Consider the following 22,730-nt stretch of genomic DNA (forward strand, 5'->3'; position numbering starts at 1 on the left):
CATTGAAGAAAGAGATGAATCTTCCTTGGAGACGTTATTCAAAAAACTTATCTTTCGATAGCCCGAGAAAACTAATTTGAAAATATCATTATTACAGAACATAAACACGGGGGGCAACTTTAGGAACTTAATTCTCAGTAGGCCCGCTCCCTCGCTTGCAAATACATATACACATTTGATTGATTAATGACAGCAGGAAATTACTTTTACAGTAGTGGTTTATGCTATTTCTTAAGTAATTATCTCTTATTAATATAAATAGTGGAAAATGCATTTATACTTTATTGTAACTTTTAGCCTTTATATATTTTTCAAAATTTTTGGGTAGGCCAGTGTCTATCCGCTCTACCCCCTACGCCCGCCACTGATAAACGCAGATCTTTGGTTGACCGAAGGAACAGTGATGGGCTGAATCGAATTCTTTAGTGAATCGAGTATGTATTGCAATACGTAGTGCAGTCAAATCACCAAAAAATAAGAAACAAATTAGTAACAAGCTGTACTTGGTACAAATGTTGGGAATATTGTCCTAAACAACATACTAAAAGCCCCCTGAAATCCCATCTGACCTTCGCCGTCATATTGGAAAATGGCCGTTCGAAGTGTCATATGAATAATACCCAGATAAAAATACCAATATCTTTGCTATGGTTGAACATAAAGAGATAAACTTAGTGTCGTTTATAGAACATAGATAACACAATGTTTTTTTATTGAGAAACAATTTTGTCCCATACTTTTAGAAATATTGAGTTCTAAATTCTAAAATTCCGAAAACTACCGACAAACTGATTTCAAATTTTATTGAACTTAGGAAGTAATTATTAACAAGTAAAAATTTGACATAGATGTTGGTAAAAGATTATCTAAATGACATACTAAAATCCCACAACTTCTTCGTTCGCCGTATTGGAAAATGTTCGAATGTCCGAAGTAATTGAAATATTTTTTTGAAATGAAATACAAAAACTGGACGGGCTAAATATTTGAGAAACTGCAAATGCAGTCGATCCGAAATCAATTGGGATCAATATCGGTGTAAGTGGGAAAACATTATGACATGGTTAGGGTTGTCGTCCACCATCTTGGAGTAACTTGTTTATTTTAAATGGCAATATGGTTGTGTGACATATTAAACAACATCCTCGTTCGAAGAGAAACCCTATGGTAAGATTATTTTTCCAAAAGCGGCAACGGTTTTGAAGTTGTGAATAGATTTAGGATATTATGTTATGTGTGGAATGCTGTTAAATGTGCTGTGCGAAGTTTCGAATTGAAGGATAAAGTGAAAAACAAGCTCTGTAACATCTCACATTAGATATTTTTTAGTAACCAGGAAAAGAGAGAGCTAACACACATGAGACAATTACAATCACATGATATGTTCAACGTGTCCACCGTCCTGTTGTATGCACATCCTTAACCGTGCGACGCAGTGTCTGTGCACTCTGCGAAGCATAGTCGGTTATATTTGTTCACAGGCCGTAATGTTTTCCTTTTCAGGTGCCTAATGTCATTCATATTTACACTGATAGATAATAGCTTTAAAGTGCCCCCAGAGATAGAAATGCAACACAGTTAAGTCGGGGACCTTGCTGACCACTCAACTGGTCCATGCCGACTTTCCAGCAGCTCGGAAAAGTGTTCATTGAGCCATCGATTACATTACGACCATATTGCGGCGGTGCCCCATCTTGTTGCCAATATTGAGGAAATCTCCCTTCCTCGTTCAATAAAAGTAGCATAACAGCGTTTTTAAGCATATCTCCATATTGTGCAGCATCGAAGGTCCCATCAATGAAAACAGCTCTAATAAGTTTTTCGCCATATATTCCATACCACACCATTACCTTACTTGCACCTTGCATTTTTAATGTATTTATCGAATTGAGATTTGTATTAACCCAGTATCAAACATTTTGCCCAATAAGGAGAAATCCTACGGTAAAGCTTTTTTATTTTTTTTTTAATGTGTAACGGTTTTGAAGTTGTAAATGGATTTAGGATAGATTATGTTATGATTTAGACTTAAATTTCGTTATATATGGAACACTGTATGGACGGAAACCGACTGCTTCTTTACTTTTTTCTTGTATGTAGGACGGGATGCTAACTCGGGAGGAAAGTATCCAAATTATCCTTTTAGCTGGAGGACGCAGTTCAGAAATACAGTAATAGCAACCATCTTCAAAGAGCGACATTATAATCGCGAACAGGTGAGAGAGAGTGATGAACGTTAACTAATCCGCAAATTCAGGGCAATGGGAAATGTTTGATTTACCTCGATTTACTTGACGACCACAAAATGCAACTGATCCAGACACATCAGCAGCTGTGTTGGGTGTATTGGTGAAAAGTCCTACAAAGAGTGTGCGACGTCTATCAAGTGAACATAATGTTAGTGTCAAAAGTTTTCAATGAATCTTAAATAGGAAAACGTGACACTCTTACAAATTACAGTTGAAACAAATGTCAGAGGATGATTTGGATAGACGAATGGAGTTTTGTGAATAGGTGTTGGCCCAGACAGCTCGTGACACAGTTTTTCCTCATAACATTGTTTTTAGTGATGAGGCAAATTTCTATGTCACAGGTGAGATTAACAACCAAAATGTCCCGTACTGGGTTAATACAAATCTCAATTGGATAGGTGCATTAAAATACAAGTTGCAGGTAAGGTAATGGTGTGGTGTGGAATATATGGCGAAAAACTTATTGGACCTGTTTTCATTGATGGGACCTTCGATGCTCCACACTGTGGAGATATGCTTGAAAACACTGTCATGCTACTTTTATTGAACGAGGAAGGGAGATTTCCTCAATATTGGCAACAAGATGGGGCACCGCCGCAATATGGTCGTAATGTAATCGATGGCTCAATGAACACTTTTCCGAGCTGCTGGAAAGTCGGCACGGACCAGTTGAGTGGTCAGCAAGGTCCCCGACTTAACTCCGTTGCATTTCTATCTCTGGGGGCACTTTAAAGCTATTATCTATCAGTGTAAATATGAATGACATTAGGCACCTGAAAAGGAAAACATTACGGCCTGTGAACAAATATAACCGACTATGCTTCGCAGAGTGCACAGACACTGCGTCGCACGGTTAAGGATGTGCATACAACAGGACGGTGGACACGTTGAACATATCATGTGATTGTAATTGTCTCATGTGTGTTAGCTCTCTCTTTTCCTGGTTACTAAAAAATATCTAATGTGAGATGTTACAGAGCTTGTTTTTCACTTTATCCTTCAATTCGAAACTTCGCACAGCACATTTAACAGCATTCCACACATAACATAATATCCTAAATCTATTCACAACTTCAAAACCGTTGCCGCTTTTGGAAAAATAATCTTACCATAGGGTTTCTCTTCGAACGAGGATGTTGTTTAATATGTCACACAACCATATTGCCATTTAAAATAAACAAGTTACTCCAAGATGGCGGACGACAACCCTAACCATGTCATAATGTTTTCCCACTTACACCGATATTGATCCCAATTGACTTCGGATCGACTGCATTTGCAGTTTCTCAAATATTTAGCCCGTCCAGTTTTTGTATTTCACTTCAAAAAAATATTTCAATTACTTCGGACATTCGAACATTTTCCAATACGGCGAACGAAGAAGTTGTGGGATTTTAGTATGTCATTTAGATAATCTTTTACCAACATCTATGTCAAATTTTTACTTGTCAATAATTACTTCCTAAGTTCAATAAAATTTGAAATCAGTTTGTCGGTAGTTTTCGGAATTTTAGAATTTAGAACTCAATATTTCTAAAAGTATGCGTTTTATTAAAAGTTGTTTAATAAATGTCAATAAAAAAATGTTGTGTTATCTATGTTCTATAAAACGACACTAAGTTTATCTCTTTATGTTCAACCATACCAAAGATATTGGTATTTTTATCTGGGTATTATTCATATGACGCTTCCAAAGGCCATTTTCCAATATGACGGTGAGGGTCACGTGGGATTTCAGGGCACTTTTAGTATATTGTTTAGGACATCATTCCCAACATTTGTACCAAGTTTAAGCTTGTTACTAATTTGTTCCTTCCTTCATTAAAATTTAAGCCTCATTTACTGCGCTGTACTGTAAAAACGAATCCAGTTCGAATTCGAATACTACGAATACACCCTATTTTATATATATATATATATATATATATATATATATATATATATATATATACGAGGGTAAGTAAAAAATTATTTACACTTTTCATTCTACAGTTTATTTACATGAACATTTCCATGGTTATACTATGCACATTATTTTTCTACGTAATCTCCCTCCTTATCAATGCACTTGGCCTAATGGTCAATGAGATTACGTATTCCTTTCAAATAAAAGGTTTTCGGTTGGTCGTGAAACCACTTTTGCACCGTATTTTGCACGTCTAAATCAAATCGGCGACCACGCAAAGTATCCTTGAGTAGCCCAAACAAGTGATAGTCAGATGGAGCTAGATCTGGACTGTAGGGAGGGTGTTCCAATAACTCAAATTTCAGCTTGTTTATGGTTTCAATAGTGTGATGAGCCGTGTGTGGCTGTGCATTGTCACCGTGCACAGACTTCATGAAAACCGAGCTCGTCGTGGATGATTTGATGAGCAGAACCATGACTGATGTTCAAAGCAGCTGCTACCTCATCCATGGTGATTCGCCTATTCGCCGGAACCATGTCTCGAGCTTGCTAAATGTTGTCATCTGTAGTGGAGATTGGTGGCCGTCCTGCTCCCTCTTCATATATTACACTTGTTCGACCACATTTAAACTTCTCGTGCCACAAAAACACAGTTTTACTTGATAGTGCACTTCTCCCATATTGCGATGATAGACTGCGATGAATGTGTGACCCTTTGACACGCTCCGATCTGGGGAATCGGATCACTGCTCGTTGTTCCTCTTTCTCGCAAACTTCTAATGGAGTAGGCATGTTATATCTGCAACAGATGGAAGAAAAATGGAGGAATTAAGATCACACTTTCACAGCATTTCCACAACACTATAACAATAAAATATGCGAGGACAGAAGACAAAGTGCGCAAAGTAAGAAACTTATGACAAAAGTGTAGATAATTTTTGACTCACCCTCGTATATATATATATATATATATATATATATATATATATATATATATATATATATATATATATATATATATATATATATATATATATATATATAAATATACATATATATATATATATATGTGTGTGTGTGTATGTGTGACTTCAATTAATAATGCACCTTCATAATCGCCTTAAAGGATTTATGGGGAAATGATTGAGGAAATCTCAATAAATAATTAGAATTTGAACGTTTCCATGGTAGGTTCTGTACAAATACACACACACATACACAGTTGTTTGTTATTGCTTCATGACTTCTCTTTATCAATTTTCACAGCTGAGTGGCTAAATAGTTAAAAACTAGTTGCAACAATATTTATTGAGCTTATTAAAGACAAGATGAGCTTGAAACTACACCTTCTCACTCTAGAAGCTCTCATCTCACACTGAGAACTCGAACAGTCGGACTTAGAAGAATTCGAAGAATTCGAATTGACAGAAAGAGATGGGATAGACAGAGACTATTTCAGGAAGAGGGTTCATTCACGCACGAAGTGGATTTGTTGGATGTTGAACTTTTGTTTCTTGTGCTACACGAGAGTGAACCTTCCTGTCTTGACAATAAGGGATAATTTTGCAAACAATAGGGACAATAGGAGACACGTAGATCAAGGCGGATGGGAACATATGAGTAAACCGAGTTCTTACTTCTGCTATTATTGAGGCACTGTGCCTAGTGTATTCGGTGTATTCGATTCAAGAAGCCAATTCTTTACCCGAATTCTGGCTCTTGCGCAGGCGCAACGGGGACACTGCAGGTGAATTTGAATACTAAAGTATTCGAGCCTTCTGTCTGCTTTGCAGCTTGCTTGCATTGCAATCAACTAACACGGAAGACAGTTGCTTTCTCGGACTGAAGGATGAGGTTTTAGTGTGGTACGAAATATTCAACCCCCTCCTTTTTCTCCTGAAAATAAATTGTGAAAGAATTAGTGCAGCAGAAAGTAACAAAAGAGTATACAAAAATAATTCGAATTCTTTTTCGTAGTATTCGAGGTATCCGAATTCTTGGGAGAATCGAATGAATCGAATTCGCTGTATTCGATTCGGCCCATCACTACGAAGTTGTCTGGGTCGTCCAAAGTTTGCTTGTTCGCTATGATCTGGGTATCTACTTGGGTATTACATCAGACACAAAACATACATAACTAACCCTGGCTTCCAAAGTTATTCAGAAATTGGCGCCGCTGTTAGAGAACGACCATAAACTTAACAAAAGCACGACGCAATGGTTACGACCCGCTCGGGAGAGTAATACTCCCGGAAGTAACTTTTTTCGTGCGCTACTCTAGCCAGCTGTTTACGCGCTACCCTAGCTGGGCTGTTTTAAATTGGTCACAAAATTTATATAATGAGGATCAAGGTGAAACATAACGAGCCCTGTGGGGCTTCTAACCCGTTCCTACTCCTCCTCCTCCTCCTCCTCCTCCTACTACTACTACTACCCCTACTACTAATACTAATACTCCTACTTCTACTACTATTACTACTACTAATACTTATCTACACAAAAGTAAGTAAATCCTTTTTTGAATATTATTTTCATTTTATTAATGGAAATAGTGTTATGAAAATTAAAAAAAAACTTATCTTGGGCCGAGTTTCAACCCACACCAAAAGCGATTTTCTTACAAGCATGTTGCGCTAGTACGCTCGGTCACGAAGGCCGACAGCAACAAGTGTTTGACTTCTGCTATATGTAAGCTACGTCCCAAGAAACGGATAACGCCAACCAATCAGAACCGTGTATTTGGTTCTTACTTCCGGGAGCATTACTTTCCCGAGTGAGTCCTCGCAGCGGGTAAGCATTTTTTTTAAATTAAAGATCATTCAGTAATTCCGTACATTGAAGCGATACAAAATAAATTAAAAGTACAAGTGTATAAGGCTATTATTCCGCCCATCGTATTGTATGGTTGCGAAAGTAGGTTGGCCTGCGGAGAACATAAAGGAAGAACATTAGGAAACAAATTTTCGGAAAATTATTTGTCGTGAAAAGAGAAACTTATACTATGCTGAATTTCACAATAACTACAGGGCATTGAATATTGAATCAATAATACGGGAAAGAAGTTTAAAAGATAGGTGGGACATGCCATTGGGATAGGTCTAAAATGCTTACGTTGCACATAATACAAGCCGAGTAACCTAAAATGATCATATCTTGGATAGGCGAAGATGAAGATGTGAGCATAATATAAAGCGAAGTGGGCAGTATATAAATCAGAATATGTTGGCTTGGCACAGAGCATAGTTCAATGAGAAAGTGATGTTAGTGCGGTGATGAATTCTTTAAGCCATAGAATTTGAATATCTGTTTTATAGTATAAATATATCGTACTTATATCAATGTGATAAAGGTAGCAGTATTGAATAATATGTGTTTCCAGGTACTGAACCTATACAACGGCACAAAGAAGGAACTAACTCCAAAAGAGTTTCAGTTGCTGTTTGGTGAGAGCAGTAGTTTCCATTTATCATTTGTCTGCCTGCATTATATTTGGATTATGCTTCTCCAAATCCCTGTTCTCGCTTATCTTACATGGTCATTCATGGGTGAATTGTTTATAATTCCGCTGAGTGTTCCATTCTTTTGTCTCCCATTTTCAGGTTAGTAGCTTAGAAAACTTTAAACTTTTTGTTGCAATGCATTTGGATAGGTATTATACACAATAAAATGAAATTATATCTTTAATTTAGCATACAATAATTACGTAGTTTATGCTAAAAGAAGCCAATGAAAAATCACAGTGAATAGTGTTGGAAGAATTACTGGAATTAAAAAGTTTTAGGAAACTGAACAATGGGGAAAAAGCTATGGATATTTTCAAAATTATATAACAGGTTCGAGGCAAGAATACTTAGCTTTATATGTAAGTATTCTACCACTAACCATCGTGCCATTTTTGTGCTTTTAATACAGGGCATTTTGCTACTTAATCAACACTGTAAAAGAAGCTAGCAATAGTTGAAGTGTGAATCAATGTAAGACATTTTAGAAAGTGGATTTGCGGTCTTGGGGATTTGCCCCATGGTATTTCCTATTTGAGTTTTTGTTCAGTTCATTTATATTGAACTGGTTTCGAGATATTTCCGTGGAAAATTAAAATGGGGCACCCTATATATATATATATATATATATATATATATATATATATATATATATATATATATATATGGTTGCATCTACGAGGTGTGTTAGAAAAGTAATGAGACTGATTTTGTACTAACTAAAGTTTTTATGTTTTTCCAACAACAATGGCATCTATTTTTGTATATGCCAGTTATATATTTACTGTGGGGCAACGCGCAGATGGTCTGTTTCTCTCAAAAGACTACTCATGTTAGTCTATGTCTGAGTGAAGTAAAAATAAATTTTCTTGGAAGCAGAGATCGGAGAGACGCAAGGATCCAGGGTCAATTTTTTGAGTCAGACTCTGGAAGGCAGGCTAGGTTATTGTGAAGAGAATTGTATAATGGAGAAGATTCAAGTAGAATTGCAGTCAATTTTGAATGTGCTTCTGAGAGAGAATTTCCAGAAAGATATTATATACGCAGCAGAATTGCTGGAGGCAGTATTTATGCTTTTCAGGATTCTACTTTTATCGTAATTGTAGTGAACGAAGTCCAAGTAAGGGGCCGCTCTGTAATGTAGTCACAAAATTACGTGCCTTCCCAATTAATACGAAAGATAATATTTAATAAAAAATAATTATGTATATTTATTTCTGTATATAAGTGAGGACTGACAGAATAAAAATATTAGTTATTTTAATATGGAGTCTGTAATTGGCAACACAGCACAAGTCACGATGCTTGATGTTACCTTTCTTTCACGTGTTCTGGGTAACATCAAGCATCGTGACTTGTGCTGTGTTGCCAATTACAGACTCCATATTAAAATAACTAATATTTTTATTCTCTCTCTTTCTTTCTGGCCTGCCTCAAGAAAGAGCTCTTTCTTAAATTGGCCTGCCTCAGGTAGCAGCCCTTTAAACATTTGCTGTCGCGTACAATTAATCACACTTTTAATGTAATTGCATAAAACGTGATTTCTACGTACCTCCTTGCGGCCGGAGGTCGAGTAACGAGAGGAGGAGGATGGAACCCTTCAGATCTGTTCTGGTTTTGCGCAATCCACACGATGAAGGTGAGTGTAGAAAAGAAAACCTACAGTCGCGGGAGAAAGAATGATTCGTATCGTTTCAAGGGCGAGATAACTTCATAGTAGGTTTACGGCAAAGGATTACGTTTTCTTTACGACGCTTATGAAGTAAAAATAAACTACTTTCTTAATTTACTTCAGGATTTCGGGACTTAAATGACACGCGATGTATGTTTAGATTTTTTCTATTATGTTTTTGCAAGCATTTAGACAACGAATAAATGTTCTTGACTTATATTTTAAATTGATTTACTTCTGAAATATTATTGTGAAAGAAAGTATGCAAACTATAGACAATTATGTAAGTGTTAAACTTGTAATTTAAATAAATACCTATAAAATAGCAATAAGTAGAGAACAGCCATTTTTCAAGTCATGTAAGGTAGCTTTAAGGCTGAGAATATTTTCTAGGTGCTCAGTAAATTAGGTCACCGCTAGACTTGCAGAATTCCATGCATGTTTCATAGTTTTGTTCTGAATATATGATCAGGAAACGTCGTCGGGAGGGGATACCAGTGTTTGATTCCTGGTAGGAGCACGTGTGATTCAGATTTAACGTTGAACAGTAGGTATACGGCTTGATGATAAAAATAAATGGTTGATTGAATTTTCATTTACTTTAGAAACTATCGAAATCCTATGAATGAATACTTGAATTTCAACGCATCATGGAGACATTGTCACCTTCCTATTTTAGAAATTAATAAGTAAAATAAAATGTTTCAGTTTATCATCTCACGATTATATCATTTAGTCTAAGGAAGATGGATGGTTAAGGCAAGTGAATAATGATGGTAGAATTTGTGGAATGAGAATGTGGGATGAAACGAAAGTACTCCAAGAAAGCCCACACAATGTTGTCCACTACAAACTTACTTGACCGGGGATCGAACCAGGGACCCCACGCACCAGAGGTAAGCGCTCTAGCACTGAGCCACTGTGCCCCCTACAAGTCAATAAATGAGTTCCCTGGTAGCTATATGGCTAGCGTATATCCTTTTGACGTTGGAAACCCGGGTTCAATTCTCGGCCTGAGTAATATGGTTCGAAGCTCACGTTTAACTGGAAGTCCACGTATCATATAGCCTGGCTGTTGAACGGGACTCCAAACTCAAAATCTATTCCAACAAGTTAATAAATATTATAAATATACAGGAAATGAGGCTCTTTAATTTTTGATCATTACTTAGTTTTTTGTAACCGTTTCAAACTGAACTGTTACCAATTATGAGTTAATGGACGAAACCAATTGATATTTTGCAAAATCAATTAAGGACAAGTTTAAATTGAAGAAATAGTTTAAGCAGTGTTGGTAACATCACTTTCGTTCCTTTTCTTGAATAGCTTGAATTCTTTGTGCTAAGTAAAGTGTTTAAAATTAAGTGATTCTTTTGAGCACATAATGGATATATGATTATACAATGCCAAATTCGATATTATTTTTTCTGTATTTTGCAGCTCGCATCACAATTAAAAGATGCTTTCAGAGTAAAGTTAAAAAAAAAAAAAAAAAAAAAAAAACTAGAGGTTAATAAACCAGGAGCTGATTTTGCAGGGGAGGAAAGCAATGCGAGTTTTTCGTCATTATCCAAGCACAACACAATAGTATGTAATGAAATAATTGACTTTTTAAATAGTATTACGTATTTAATCTGTCTAAGAATTTTCTTTTCCAGTAAACTGGCAATATAAGAAAGAAAAGTTGGCAGGAATTGTTGCTTTGACAAGTGAAGGACGATACAATACGATGAAAGAGATATTGGTTGGAATTAAGACGGTTAAAATGAGAGCAATGGAACACACATTCTGGCAGCTTATGACAAAATTTAGAAAGTAAGTATCAATAATGTTTTTCATAAACGTGATGATGATAAAATAATTAAAATTATTTTAGAAACACGTAATAATTGAAAATTGCTTTTCTGTTGGTATGTTTCCCACATGTAAGAAGATTGAATTTTGATGTACTTTCTACATTAAAATTGTTGAGCTATGGAAGTATATTCAAAGAATTTACAATAATTAGATACTCAGTCCCTTAGACTAGAAGGTGCCCATTTAATTTTCAGGGAAGAACTTACAAAGTTCAAGAGTGTTCGAGTCAATAGAAGGAATTTCAATGAAAATGGAAACTGAAAAGTTGTACACTGCGCGAAATAGAACAACAAAGCTAGAACCTTAATTAGACAAGAAAACATTAAGTAATAAATTAAAAATATGTGCACTCCGGTTTTAGTAATGTACTAGAACAGGAGCTAAACAAGAATATCATCTTTCGACATAGTCTTCTTGCTTTTCCATGCATTTGTTGTATGCCGTAAAAATGGAAAACCGTTTAACTTGTTTCATTTCAGTGTCGAAATCAATCGGCAACCTCGTAATCATCTATGACTGCACCAAAGAAGTAAAAGTCTTCCAGTATGTTCCAGCTACTCGAAACACAATTTACAAAGATTTTCAAGGGCATTGCCGGCCATGTATGGGCATGCATTATTCTGAGACAACACTTTCTTTGACAATAGACTTAGGCATTTGGTGCTACTTGCTGCTTTCAAGAATAAATAAGGAAAAAAATAAATAAATAAAAAATAAAAATAAAATTAAATATCTCAGTTGAATGTCCCACGATTATGCCCTTTAGGCTAAGGGAGACGGATGATTAAAGCCAGTGAATGATAATGGAAGAATTGATGGAATGAGAATGCGGGAAGAAACGGGATGCCCTGAGAGAACCCACGCACACGATGTTATCCAGCACAAATTTACTTGGCTGCGGATCGAACTAGAGACCCTGCTTACCAGTAGTAAGCCGCTCTACCACTGAGCTACTGTGCCTCCATTTGCTGCTTTCAATTGGTTCCCAGCATTTTACTATAGCTAATATTGCTGACTGTAGATTCCATTTCCAGGTAATGATCAACTACAGGCTCTTTTGAGTCCATCTGTTTACTGTTAGTATCGGTTTCTCTGCGTAACGTTGCGACTTGAATTTCTCTTTCACTGAAGATCCCAGGTGTATTTTTTTTCAACTTCAAACTGAATTTTCAGAACTGATTATCTATTAGGTAAGTGCAAATCAAATGTCCACTTTCATGTCTCATGCCTTGAGAGAAACAATTGCAAAAATACGGGGAATTACTAGATAACGTACCATCCAGTTTGGACGGAATTGTAGCTTTCATCTGCTGACGTACGTGACCATGTTAAGTATGGGTGTTTACTTGTAATACGATCGATACTACCTTCCGAGAACACTGAATTCCAGTCTTGGCATGGTGTTGCCCCCAGAAAGTATGGAATTATTTTTCTCAGTGTGGGAATCTATCTCAGCAATGTAACACAAAGATGAATTAAGGTCATGCATCTAATGTCACGAACCCCTTACACGTCCGGCAAATACGTTAGGGCGTACGGACAGTCAGGCGACATTGCATTTTTGTACTACGAAAGTGCACTATAGAGAATACGTAACTGCGAGTGAGTTTTATTTACTAATGCCCCTCCTGGTATTCTGCACATCAGGCGAGGAAAAAAAAAAAAAAAAAAACGCATAAATAGCACATTTGGGCCAGAAGTGATGAATGAACGTACCATTCATAGTTTTTCTATCAGATTTCATTCCGGCGACACAGGATTGAAAATTATCCCCATCGGCACTAATATCATGTTCGGATGAGCTCCTCAGGAACACCATGGAAGCTGATTCTCGAAAAAGTGTTCGTGCTGTTGTGGACTTGCTAGAGATATATCATACTACTGTTATTCGGCGGTTCAGTGCAATCAGTACGGTGAAAACGTTTGACTCATGAGTGCTACACCAGTTGGCACTGGCTAACGAGGACCGCAGTCTGGAAGTGTTCAGTTCTCTGATTGTGAGTGTAAGGATCAACCGGGAAAATTTCCTGCATAGGATTATCACTTTTGATGAAAAACGGATCTGCTATGAAAATAAGGAAATACAATATTTATTGGAAATTGGACTGGAAAATGGTTTCCAAAAATCTTTATTATTAAAATGGTACAAACAGGTACAACAGGAGACCGTCGGCACAAACCATCAACCAACAACAAATGCCGCAATTGACAAATGGATTAGTGTTCCTTTAGTTCCACATTTCTCGACAAAAATCAAGAAGATTGTGCAAAAACACAACATCAAAATTTCAGGAGTTCCTCCTAAATCCATACACAAATACTTAACAAAATTCAAGGCATTTTTTACTGACCCTCTACAAAGTAGTGGCATCTATCGGGTGAAATGTCAATGTGATAAAGTGTATATAGGTCAAACAAAAAGGAACATTTGCACTAGACCATTGAATTGAACATGTTCGTACTTCGAAGTCTCGGAGGAGCAGCAATAGTTGTCTGGTCTAGCAACGCATCTTAGAGATTATAACCATCACATTATGGAGTCATGTTTAATTGAAAAAACAAAAACTACAATGGAACGAAATATCAAAGAATCATATTACATTCATAGAGAGAGTCGTATACTTAATTTAGATAGAGAGAAGAAATAAATATTAATTGGAGTAATCTTTTCACTATATATTTTCGCCATCTGGAAAGCATGAAAAGAAAACAGTGAACAGCATTGTGCAATGACAGTGAGTGCCATGTGTTTAATTTTCTGACAGAAGACTTGTTTTTACATTTCTTAACCTTCTTTTAGCCTTTCAAATTCTCCTTCATGTTTTAAATTCATTTTGAATTTTAAGCAAGCCGATGAAGAAAGAAGTTTCTTCCGAATGCGCTACTTGTTACATGTAGAAGAAAACTCTGCTGTATATCTTTTGCGGTGAGTATTAGCCTTTTCGCTTTTCTCATTAAATATCATCACCGCTCGCAATACTGTGATAATACTACAACGATAACATCATATATACTTGGGCAGAAAGTGCTTTAATGTATGCACTTTCCCAAGAAAAGAAGAAAAAGAAAAGAAATAGTTAACAATTATTACTTATTTGTTTATGAAGGTAATTACAAACAAAAGCTGACACCAGAAAATCCACAATACTTTTATCAATCCTAGGATCATATTTGCGATTACGAATTTGAGCATCTGTATTGGCTAAAACAAAAATCATTTTCAAAATTTACTAGAAGAGCATCTTTAAAATCCTCATAACTACGTAACGATCCTTTAATTGCCTTGTACAGTCAGCGACAGTAGAAAATGGAGGTTGGATACATAACAAATGATAGCTTTCTCCAGTAGCAGAATAGTTTCACTCGATGTCTGATAGTTGGTCAACCAACATGACAGCAAATACGTGCCCGAAAACATAACATGCCAGAATATTCCTCCATTTGGAGGAAAAAGTATTACTATCTGAGAGCATCATTTAGAGAAACAACCACGAGATAAATCTGCAGAAATTCCATTCATATTAAGTTCAAAGAGATAGGAATTAATGCAAAGAAAATGAAAAGAATAATACGCTTCATGCAGAACCGAAAAAGTACGGAAAGCTAAACAAAATGAGAAAAGAAGGAAAGGAAAGAGCAAAAGACATGGGAATAAATTAAATATTAACACTTAAGGATAAACAGTGTCCGTCTTTCCCCCTGCCCCTGTCTTGGTTTTTCTCCCTTCATAGGATAAATCTCTTTCAGTATCAAACGCGAACATCATTTATAGTGTTGAATTCCTTGAAAAAAATTTAACTCAGTCTAGGCCGAGACTCGAACTCCAGACCCTTAGAACGACAGTCTCACGCGGTATCCACTTACCTACACAGGCTCTATCTATAAATAAGCTATTACCCGCGCTGTTATCAAACGTGTTAAATCAGCCATTGTCGGTGAGCCACCCCAGTTCCATTTGAAGTTTAAATTATATTTACCTCACTTAGCCATCTATGGGTAGCAGTCCCCTTGCTTTCATAAAAAGCATTTGTTCTGTAGATTAAAATCAAGAATGAATTAATCTGTACTCTTGGGAGCTTACTGGTGCACCAACATATCTATCTATCTATCTACCTATATATATATATATATATATATATATATATATATATATGTGTGTGTTTGTGTGTGTGTGTGTGTCGGATTGATTGAGGATTAAAAAAGCGACTTCGTAAATTTACGGAACGCGTGTTAACACAACAGTAAGGACATCTCGTAACGTTGTTACGTAACACACGAAATGTAAATAAAGTTTCAAAACCAGAAGTCGGAAGATATGCCGTGGGTAAGTCGGTAAGACGTCTGCTTGCTGAGTGGAGAAATCCGGGTTCAAATCTGGGCTGTTACGTTTTTTCTGTTCCGTTGAAAATACATTTCTATATTTTTGCGTTTGAAATTGCTTTCTTTCATTTTTTGTAGATTATCTTGAATTAGTGAAGGCCAAGTAAGGTCAGATTACATATATGTCTGCTTTATCTGTGTGTACAGTCCAGAGATGGAGTGAGTCAATTGGGTCAAGATTTGTAAGTAGGTCAGTGGGTCGTGGGTCAACAGGACGTGACTCACTGTGACACACCATCCACCGTGACCTCTCTGACTCACACTGACCCTACGTTTTAAATTTTAAGGTCTCCCTCTTTATTCGGCCTCCCTCCGTATTATTAAATTCAATGTATAGATAATTATTGAGTTGAGTTGATTTTGAGTTTAGCGCCCTTTTCAGCAGCGAGGCTATATGAGACGGGACCTACTGATTAACATAGAAACCGAAATACATGAGCTCCCGTTGGGAATCAAACCAGGGTCTTCCACGCCACAGGTATATAATTGTTTTTTTTATTTTAGTTTAGTTTAGCGTCCCTTTCAGCAGCGAGGCTATATGAGACGTGGACCTACTGATTAACGTGGAATCCGAACCACATGAGCTCCCGCCGGGAATCGAACCGGGACTCCCGCGCCAAAGGCGCGTGCGCTAACCGCTTAGCCACAGAGGAGCTCAGGTATATAATTGTGTCTTATATAGCAGTTAATATTCTTGCTATAAAGTATCAAATAACTAAACATTTGATGTAAATAAATGAGAAACCTAAACATTGCAGATTACTGCAATTGCGATTTAATTCAATTTTAAGCATTATACATCCATATAATTGTTAAAGTTGCTTTATAAAGATGCAGATTATGAATTATAGTAATTTTTTCAATGAAATGAAATTAAATTAAGTTTGACGTCCCATGCTTATGTCGGCTAGGTAAAGGAGACGGTGATGATGAGAAGTGAACGAAAATTGTGCAACGATGTAGGTAGGAGGAAACAGGAGAATCTTGAAGAAACGAACGCACACGGTGTTTCTTCACCACAAATCTGACTTTGTGCAAGCTGGGATCGAATGAAAGACCCCATGCACCAGAGGTGAACGCACTACCACTAAGCCACTTCGGCCCTATGAAAAATACAACCATATTTATTCTCTCTCTCTCTCTCTCTCTCTCTCTCTCTCTCTCCATATATATAGGTATCAGAAGCATGAATAATTTTCATTTTGGGGGGCGCGGTGGCTCAGTGGTAGAGCGTTCACCTCCAGTGCTTCGGGTCCCTAATTAGATCCCAGCTCGGGCCGTTTGGACTTTGTGGTGGACAAACGCCGTGCTGGTGGTTTTTCTCGGGGTTCTCCCGTTTCCTCCCACTTTCTTCATTCCACCATTTCACTCCTTTCTCATTATCACAGTCTCCTTTAGCCTAACCGGCATAACCATGGGACGTTAAACTTAAAGATTTCATTTTATTTCAATTTTTATTTTGAACGTATGGTTTCAAGTTGGTATTATACTCAGAACTCGGATCTTAATGAGTTGAGTTGATTTGGAGTTTAACGTCTCTTTCAACAGCAAGACCATATATGACGTGGACATATTGATTAACGTAAAACCCGAACCATGTAAACTCCCGCCGTGTGGTGGTGATTGTGATTTTGAGTTTAACTGCCCGGTCAGCAGCGTGGCTATAGGAGACGTGGACCTACTGATTAACATGGAATACGAAACACATGAGCTCCCACCGGGAATCGAACCCGGGTTTCCCACGATAAAGTCGCGCGTACGCTAACTCCCACCGGGAATTGAAATCTGTTCTCATTGTAAGAATGTTAACGTTCTTTATTTTTCCGTTTTTGTATAACTTCATGGACCAAATTTCACAGAAGTAAATCCCCACGGTAAGCAGGTTTGCATATCCAGACTCCTAAGTATGAAAACATTTACGCTCACTCCAACCTCAAACAATTCATGAAGTGACGAATAAAGGATAATATTCCCGATAAAGTATATGGTTTGAAAAAATACCATATAGGAAAGGAACATATCAGTCCTTTCTGCTCATGGAGTTATTAAAACACGATCATCGGGGAGTGGTCTTTAAACATTGGAGAGGTCTTAGTCCCTTGAGCATTGCGGTGATGTAAGAAATCAGATTCGGTCCCAAGCATTTGGGTTGTGATGTAAACCTTTGCTGTGGTTCAATCTCAGTATTTTATTACGCGAGGTAAAACCATCCATACAGCTATAAATGTTGTTCTATCTTACGCAACCAGGTATTGATATTGAGCCAATGCGGAACCTCATTTTTGGCGCTTTGAGGCCAGGAACTGACTTCGTATATTACGCTGTTTTCAAACGACTAGGATCTTTCCAATGTTACCATCCGCGTCCAACAACCCCATGTTTAAAAGGGGAATAGAAAGAACCCGTGTCTAAAACTTCCGGACCCAGTTTCTTGACATTCAAGTTTAGGGATCGATTTCTGACATCACAATTGTGCTCAACGGATCTAAACCTTTCAAATGCCGCCAACGCCGTCCAACAACTTCATCTTTAATAGGTGAATAGAAGGGACCCGAATTCATAACGTCAGGACCCCATTCCTTGAGTTGCGTGGCCTGGGCCAGACTTCTGACATTACTACTGCACTCAGGGGACCCGGACCTTTCCAACGCTACCACTCGCGTCCAGCAAATCCATGTCTAACATGGTCGTCCTGACGAGGAGAATCGACTCCATGCTTTTTTCATAATTTATCTCCAAATGGATTTGTATACAAGGTAGTTTGGCAAGTTTAGCAGCAGGTCTAAAATAAGCCTCGTGAGAGTGGCTCTTATTTGTTAAAGAATACATAACGATCGCTTTTGGCTGTTGCAATGGTCTGTCTAAGCGGCTTGGTAAAAAAAAAAAAAATAGCGTAGCATAAGAACAGAAAGGTGTTTCTCTTATATGTTAAAAATAAAAGCACAGAAAGAAAAAGTCAAAGTTTGGTAAGGTGAGTGTCGGGGGACGCCGAATTCTACTTCGCCCCGGGCAACGAAATTTCTAGCTACGGCTCTGAGCTCCAACACTTATCGGTCATTCAGAGTCTCATCCCTTACCTACAACAGCGTAGTTTGATTAACCTGTTATACCAAAACGTTTGGAAAGAACCTTTGAGTGTGACTTATTGATAGCTATGCAATATGTTGACAGAGTGCTAGTCTTCAGTTTAGCAACGAAGGTGCCCTTAGGCGAAATTTCACGTTGCTGTTTACTTTTGTCTGTGCCTTGTAAATCGTAACATTGTGTTTAAAGGCAAACAGAAAGAACGTCAGTTGTTTTGTAGTTCTGTGCAGAGCAACTGATAAGGCGTTTGTGTCTTGTACACAAATAATTTTTGCCAGATTGCTGTTTGAAGCCTTTTTTGCATTATACACTATAAAACAACATATCCAGATTCAGAGAAGTCCACAGAAAGTTTAAAGAAGGGTTAAAAATATCTTTGTTATTCAGATGCTTTATTATTATTATTATTATTATTATTATTATTATTATTTTCTTGAGTACAATGATACAAAGAACTCCGTCACCATTAACATGGAAGCGAAAATGACTTCGAATTGGAAATAATAGATCAATGCATTTAATTTCGGGGAGAGGCTATAGGGCAGACACGGATCCAGGGAGCGATCGGCGCAATCGCCCCCTCCCCTCCCACGGAAGAGGAAGCTTTCTTATTTTATGTATAAATAAAACCCATCCCAAAATTTGGAGCTCTTAAAACTAGCTAAGTAGCAGTATTACAATCCACGCCCCTCCCAGAAGTCCGTTCTGGATCTGTCCTTGCTACAGGGGTACTATAGGGTTCACTGCTTTTCCTTGCAATCCACGCTCATTGCTGGATAAGTATTATATTTTATTATATTATTTGTCAAATTGAGCGAAATAGTTTTGCCACAGCGGCAAATTCAACAATTATTTTTAGGAAAAACAACTCATTGGTTCAAACACACACAGAAAGAGAGAGTCCATTTGTTCGGGTTGTTTTTTGAGGTTCGCGGCGTCTCCCAAGAAGAAATCTTGGTAAAACATATGTTGTTTTTAACAATGAACGTTAATGGGTATCAGGTATATCAGTACTTCAAATGAAAAGCAAAAAGAAAAGAGAGACAAAGATGAGTGTAATTTCCTATACTGTATTTTTGGCATTGAAGAATACCGTTACTGTTTTATTGATCTACTGTACGCACTTCTGCGTTTTACTAACCAAGCCACAATCATCCTATATATACCATATATCGGTAGGTCCAATCTGCTGCCAATGCGCCTTTTCTTCAAGGAACATTTTTTTTATTATTACACGCTCAGAAACAAGGATAATCACCCGAAACCTGAGAAGATCTGGAGAATGACCCAGTAACAATAAACTGACAAAGGGAAGGAAATACAAAAGTGGAAAACTATTGTAATCCAAAGTCGAGGCATTTTTTCTTGCAATAACCGACCCTTTAAGTAAGGCGAAGTTTCTTGAAATAATAGTATACCTAATATATTTTTAACTTGCTCCTTATTTTAGCTTACGTAGTAATTTAAGACACAAAAATGTATCGCAATTTGCAATACATTTTTTCAATTTGCAGTGCAAACATGTAAATGCAATGTTGCATTTCCATGTTTGCACTGCATTGCATTCCCATTTGCACTGCAAACTGCGATGCGATACTCCATTTAAAAAATGCAAGGAGATTCCTGACCAGTTGTTCTTTCAGAAAAAAATGTTCAGGGTGAGGGGAGCACTACTGGTACTATTCTATTTATTATTGTATTATAGACGTAATATTTTGGTCTCCTCCGTGGGGCACTCTCAGAGCTCCGGGAGGGGGGCAGTGCCCCAAAAACATATCTGGAAGAAATACTGTTCCTGATACCAAGATAAGACAAAAGATAATAACAAACCTAGGCGCACAAATGCTTAATTTCGGAGTTATAGGCTGCCAAAAACATGAAGAAATGAACTTTAAAGGTCCATAGCTCCAAAACTAGGCGACCTACCATAGTAGGGTCAAGACCTTATTTAGGAACTAGTACGTGCACTATCCAAATATCCATGTTTCAGAATTCTGCCATACTTCTGCAACAATTTTTAGACAGGTATTTGGTGAGTACTTAAAATTATATGCACATAGCCAAAGTTCCTCTCTAAAAATTGTCGCATGTGTACTCTAGATTCTGAAACATTGTATTTTTGGATAGCGCACATATTAGTTTCTAAGTGAAGTCTTAACCCGACTATGATAGGTAGGGATGCGCACGAGACAAGATTTGAGGCTTTCTCGTCTCGCAAATGTGCTGTAAAAGTGATGTCTCGACTCGAAAACTGTATTCTTTTTTATTGCAAGAGCTGTGTCTTGACTCGAAATTTGTCAGGAAAATTCTGTATTTACTCGTCTCGTGCTCATCCCTAACGATAGGTCCCATACTTTTACAGCTATGAACCCTTAAAGCCCCGGATCCAGGATATGATCAAGGGAGCGACTAAATCACAGTTTGCCGCTTTATCCAGTGTAAAGCAGGATTGAAGCCTATTTTATCCAGTGTATACCTGAGTGTCAAGAGGGCTGTAGCTCCCCTTGGATCCGCACCTGTATAATATATATATATATATATATATATATATATATATATATATATATATATATATATATATATAACTGTTTCTGAGTGATTAGTTTCTTCAAAACTATTTTTAAAAATATGTGAAGAGTTTTTAGACATTCGAATCGAATCAAGATTTTTACGAGCAGTCTCGATTCGACTCGAATTTTACAAATTGTGTCTCGACTCGTGCGCATCCCTACTTCTCGGTTCGGTTCGATATTGAATAAACTGTGAGCCAAGCCGCACAAGTCGTTGACAACCGTAGACCCAGGCAGAACAGTTTTAAACATGTTTGCCTGGCACGCTATAACTTTTAACAAATTTTGGCCCAAGCACGAATACTTGATCCTCCGGAACTCAAACCCAGAACTTCGTGAACGATGTCCTTGTGTCCTAGATTTCAGGACTACCGAAATCGGCAGTCAACTAGTTTTTAGTATTTAGATGCAAACCGCCTATCTTTCAAGCTTAATTACAGAATTTAATAATAATAATAATAATAATAATAATAATAATAATAATAATAATAATAATAATAATAATAATAATAATAAGTTGTAGTGGAAGTAGCAACATTGATAATAATTATTTTGTTTATGCAGAATAAGTGAAAAAGGAACTGGAAACTACACACAAGATTTGGCTCGATTTGGCTCAACTCGACTCGAAACTCGATCCAAATTCGAGTCGAGTCGGAAGAAACTTTTCGAGTCGAGTTCCCGAGTTGAGCTAAAAGATGTCTGTTTCGAGTCGAATCAAGTTTTAAAAAAACTCGCTCGTGCCCATCCCTAACCACTGCCACAAATCCATTTGGAGATAAATTATGAAAAAAGCATGGAGTCGATTCTCCTCGTCAGGACGACCATGTTAGACATGGATTTGCTGGACGCGAGTGGTAGCGTTGGAAAGGTCCGGGTCCCCTGAGTGCAGTAGTAATGTCAGAAATCAGGCTCAGGCCACGAAGCTCAAGGAATGGGGTCCTGACGTTATGGGCTCAGGTCCCTTCTATTCACCTATTAAAGATGAAGTTATTGGACGGCGTTGGCGACATTTCAAAGGTTTTGATCCGTTGAGCACAATGGTGATATCAGAAATCGATCCCTAAACTTGAACCTCAAGAAACTGGGTCCGGAAGTTTTAGACACGAGTCCTTTCTATTTCCCTTTTAAACGTGGAGTTGTTGGACGCGGATGGTAACATTTTAAAGATCCTAGTAGTTTGAGGACAGCGTAATGTCGGAAATCGGTTTCTGACCTCAAAGCCCCATAAATGATGTTCCGAATTAGCTCAAAATCAATACCTGGTTGCGCAAGATAGAACAACATTTATAGCTGTATGGATGGCTTTATCTCGCGTAATAAAATACTGAGACTGAACCACAGCAAATGTTTACATCACAACCCAAATGCTTGGGACCGAATCTGATTTCTGACATCACCGCAATCCCCAAGGGACCAAGGCATCTCCAATGATTAAAGCAAGTCAATGATGATAGAAGAATTTGTTGAATGAAATGTGGGAAGAAGCGTGAGTACCTGGGAAAACCC

At 37.4% G+C, this 22,730-nt stretch overlaps 1 protein-coding gene across 3 annotated transcripts in view; it reads left to right on the top strand.

Annotated features, from left to right (window-relative positions):
• The window catches only part of LOC145693400 (putative multidrug resistance-associated protein lethal(2)03659), a 309,144-nt gene that overhangs the window by 98,433 nt on the left and 187,981 nt on the right, over positions 1–22,730 (top strand). For all 3 annotated transcript variants that reach the window (XM_081769366.1, XM_081769367.1, XM_081769368.1), the window contains exons 6-7: positions 7,538–7,757; positions 10,989–11,145. In XM_081769366.1, coding sequence (XP_081625492.1) covers positions 7,538–7,757; positions 10,989–11,145 — 377 coding nt within the window. The remainder of the gene's footprint in view (positions 1–7,537; positions 7,758–10,988; positions 11,146–22,730) is intronic.

The sequence above is a fragment of the Thermobia domestica genome, chromosome 8 (genome assembly GCF_964235325.1).
Source record: "Thermobia domestica chromosome 8, izTheDome1.hap1.1, whole genome shotgun sequence".
NCBI classification, from domain to species: Eukaryota; Metazoa; Arthropoda; class Insecta; order Zygentoma; family Lepismatidae; genus Thermobia; species Thermobia domestica.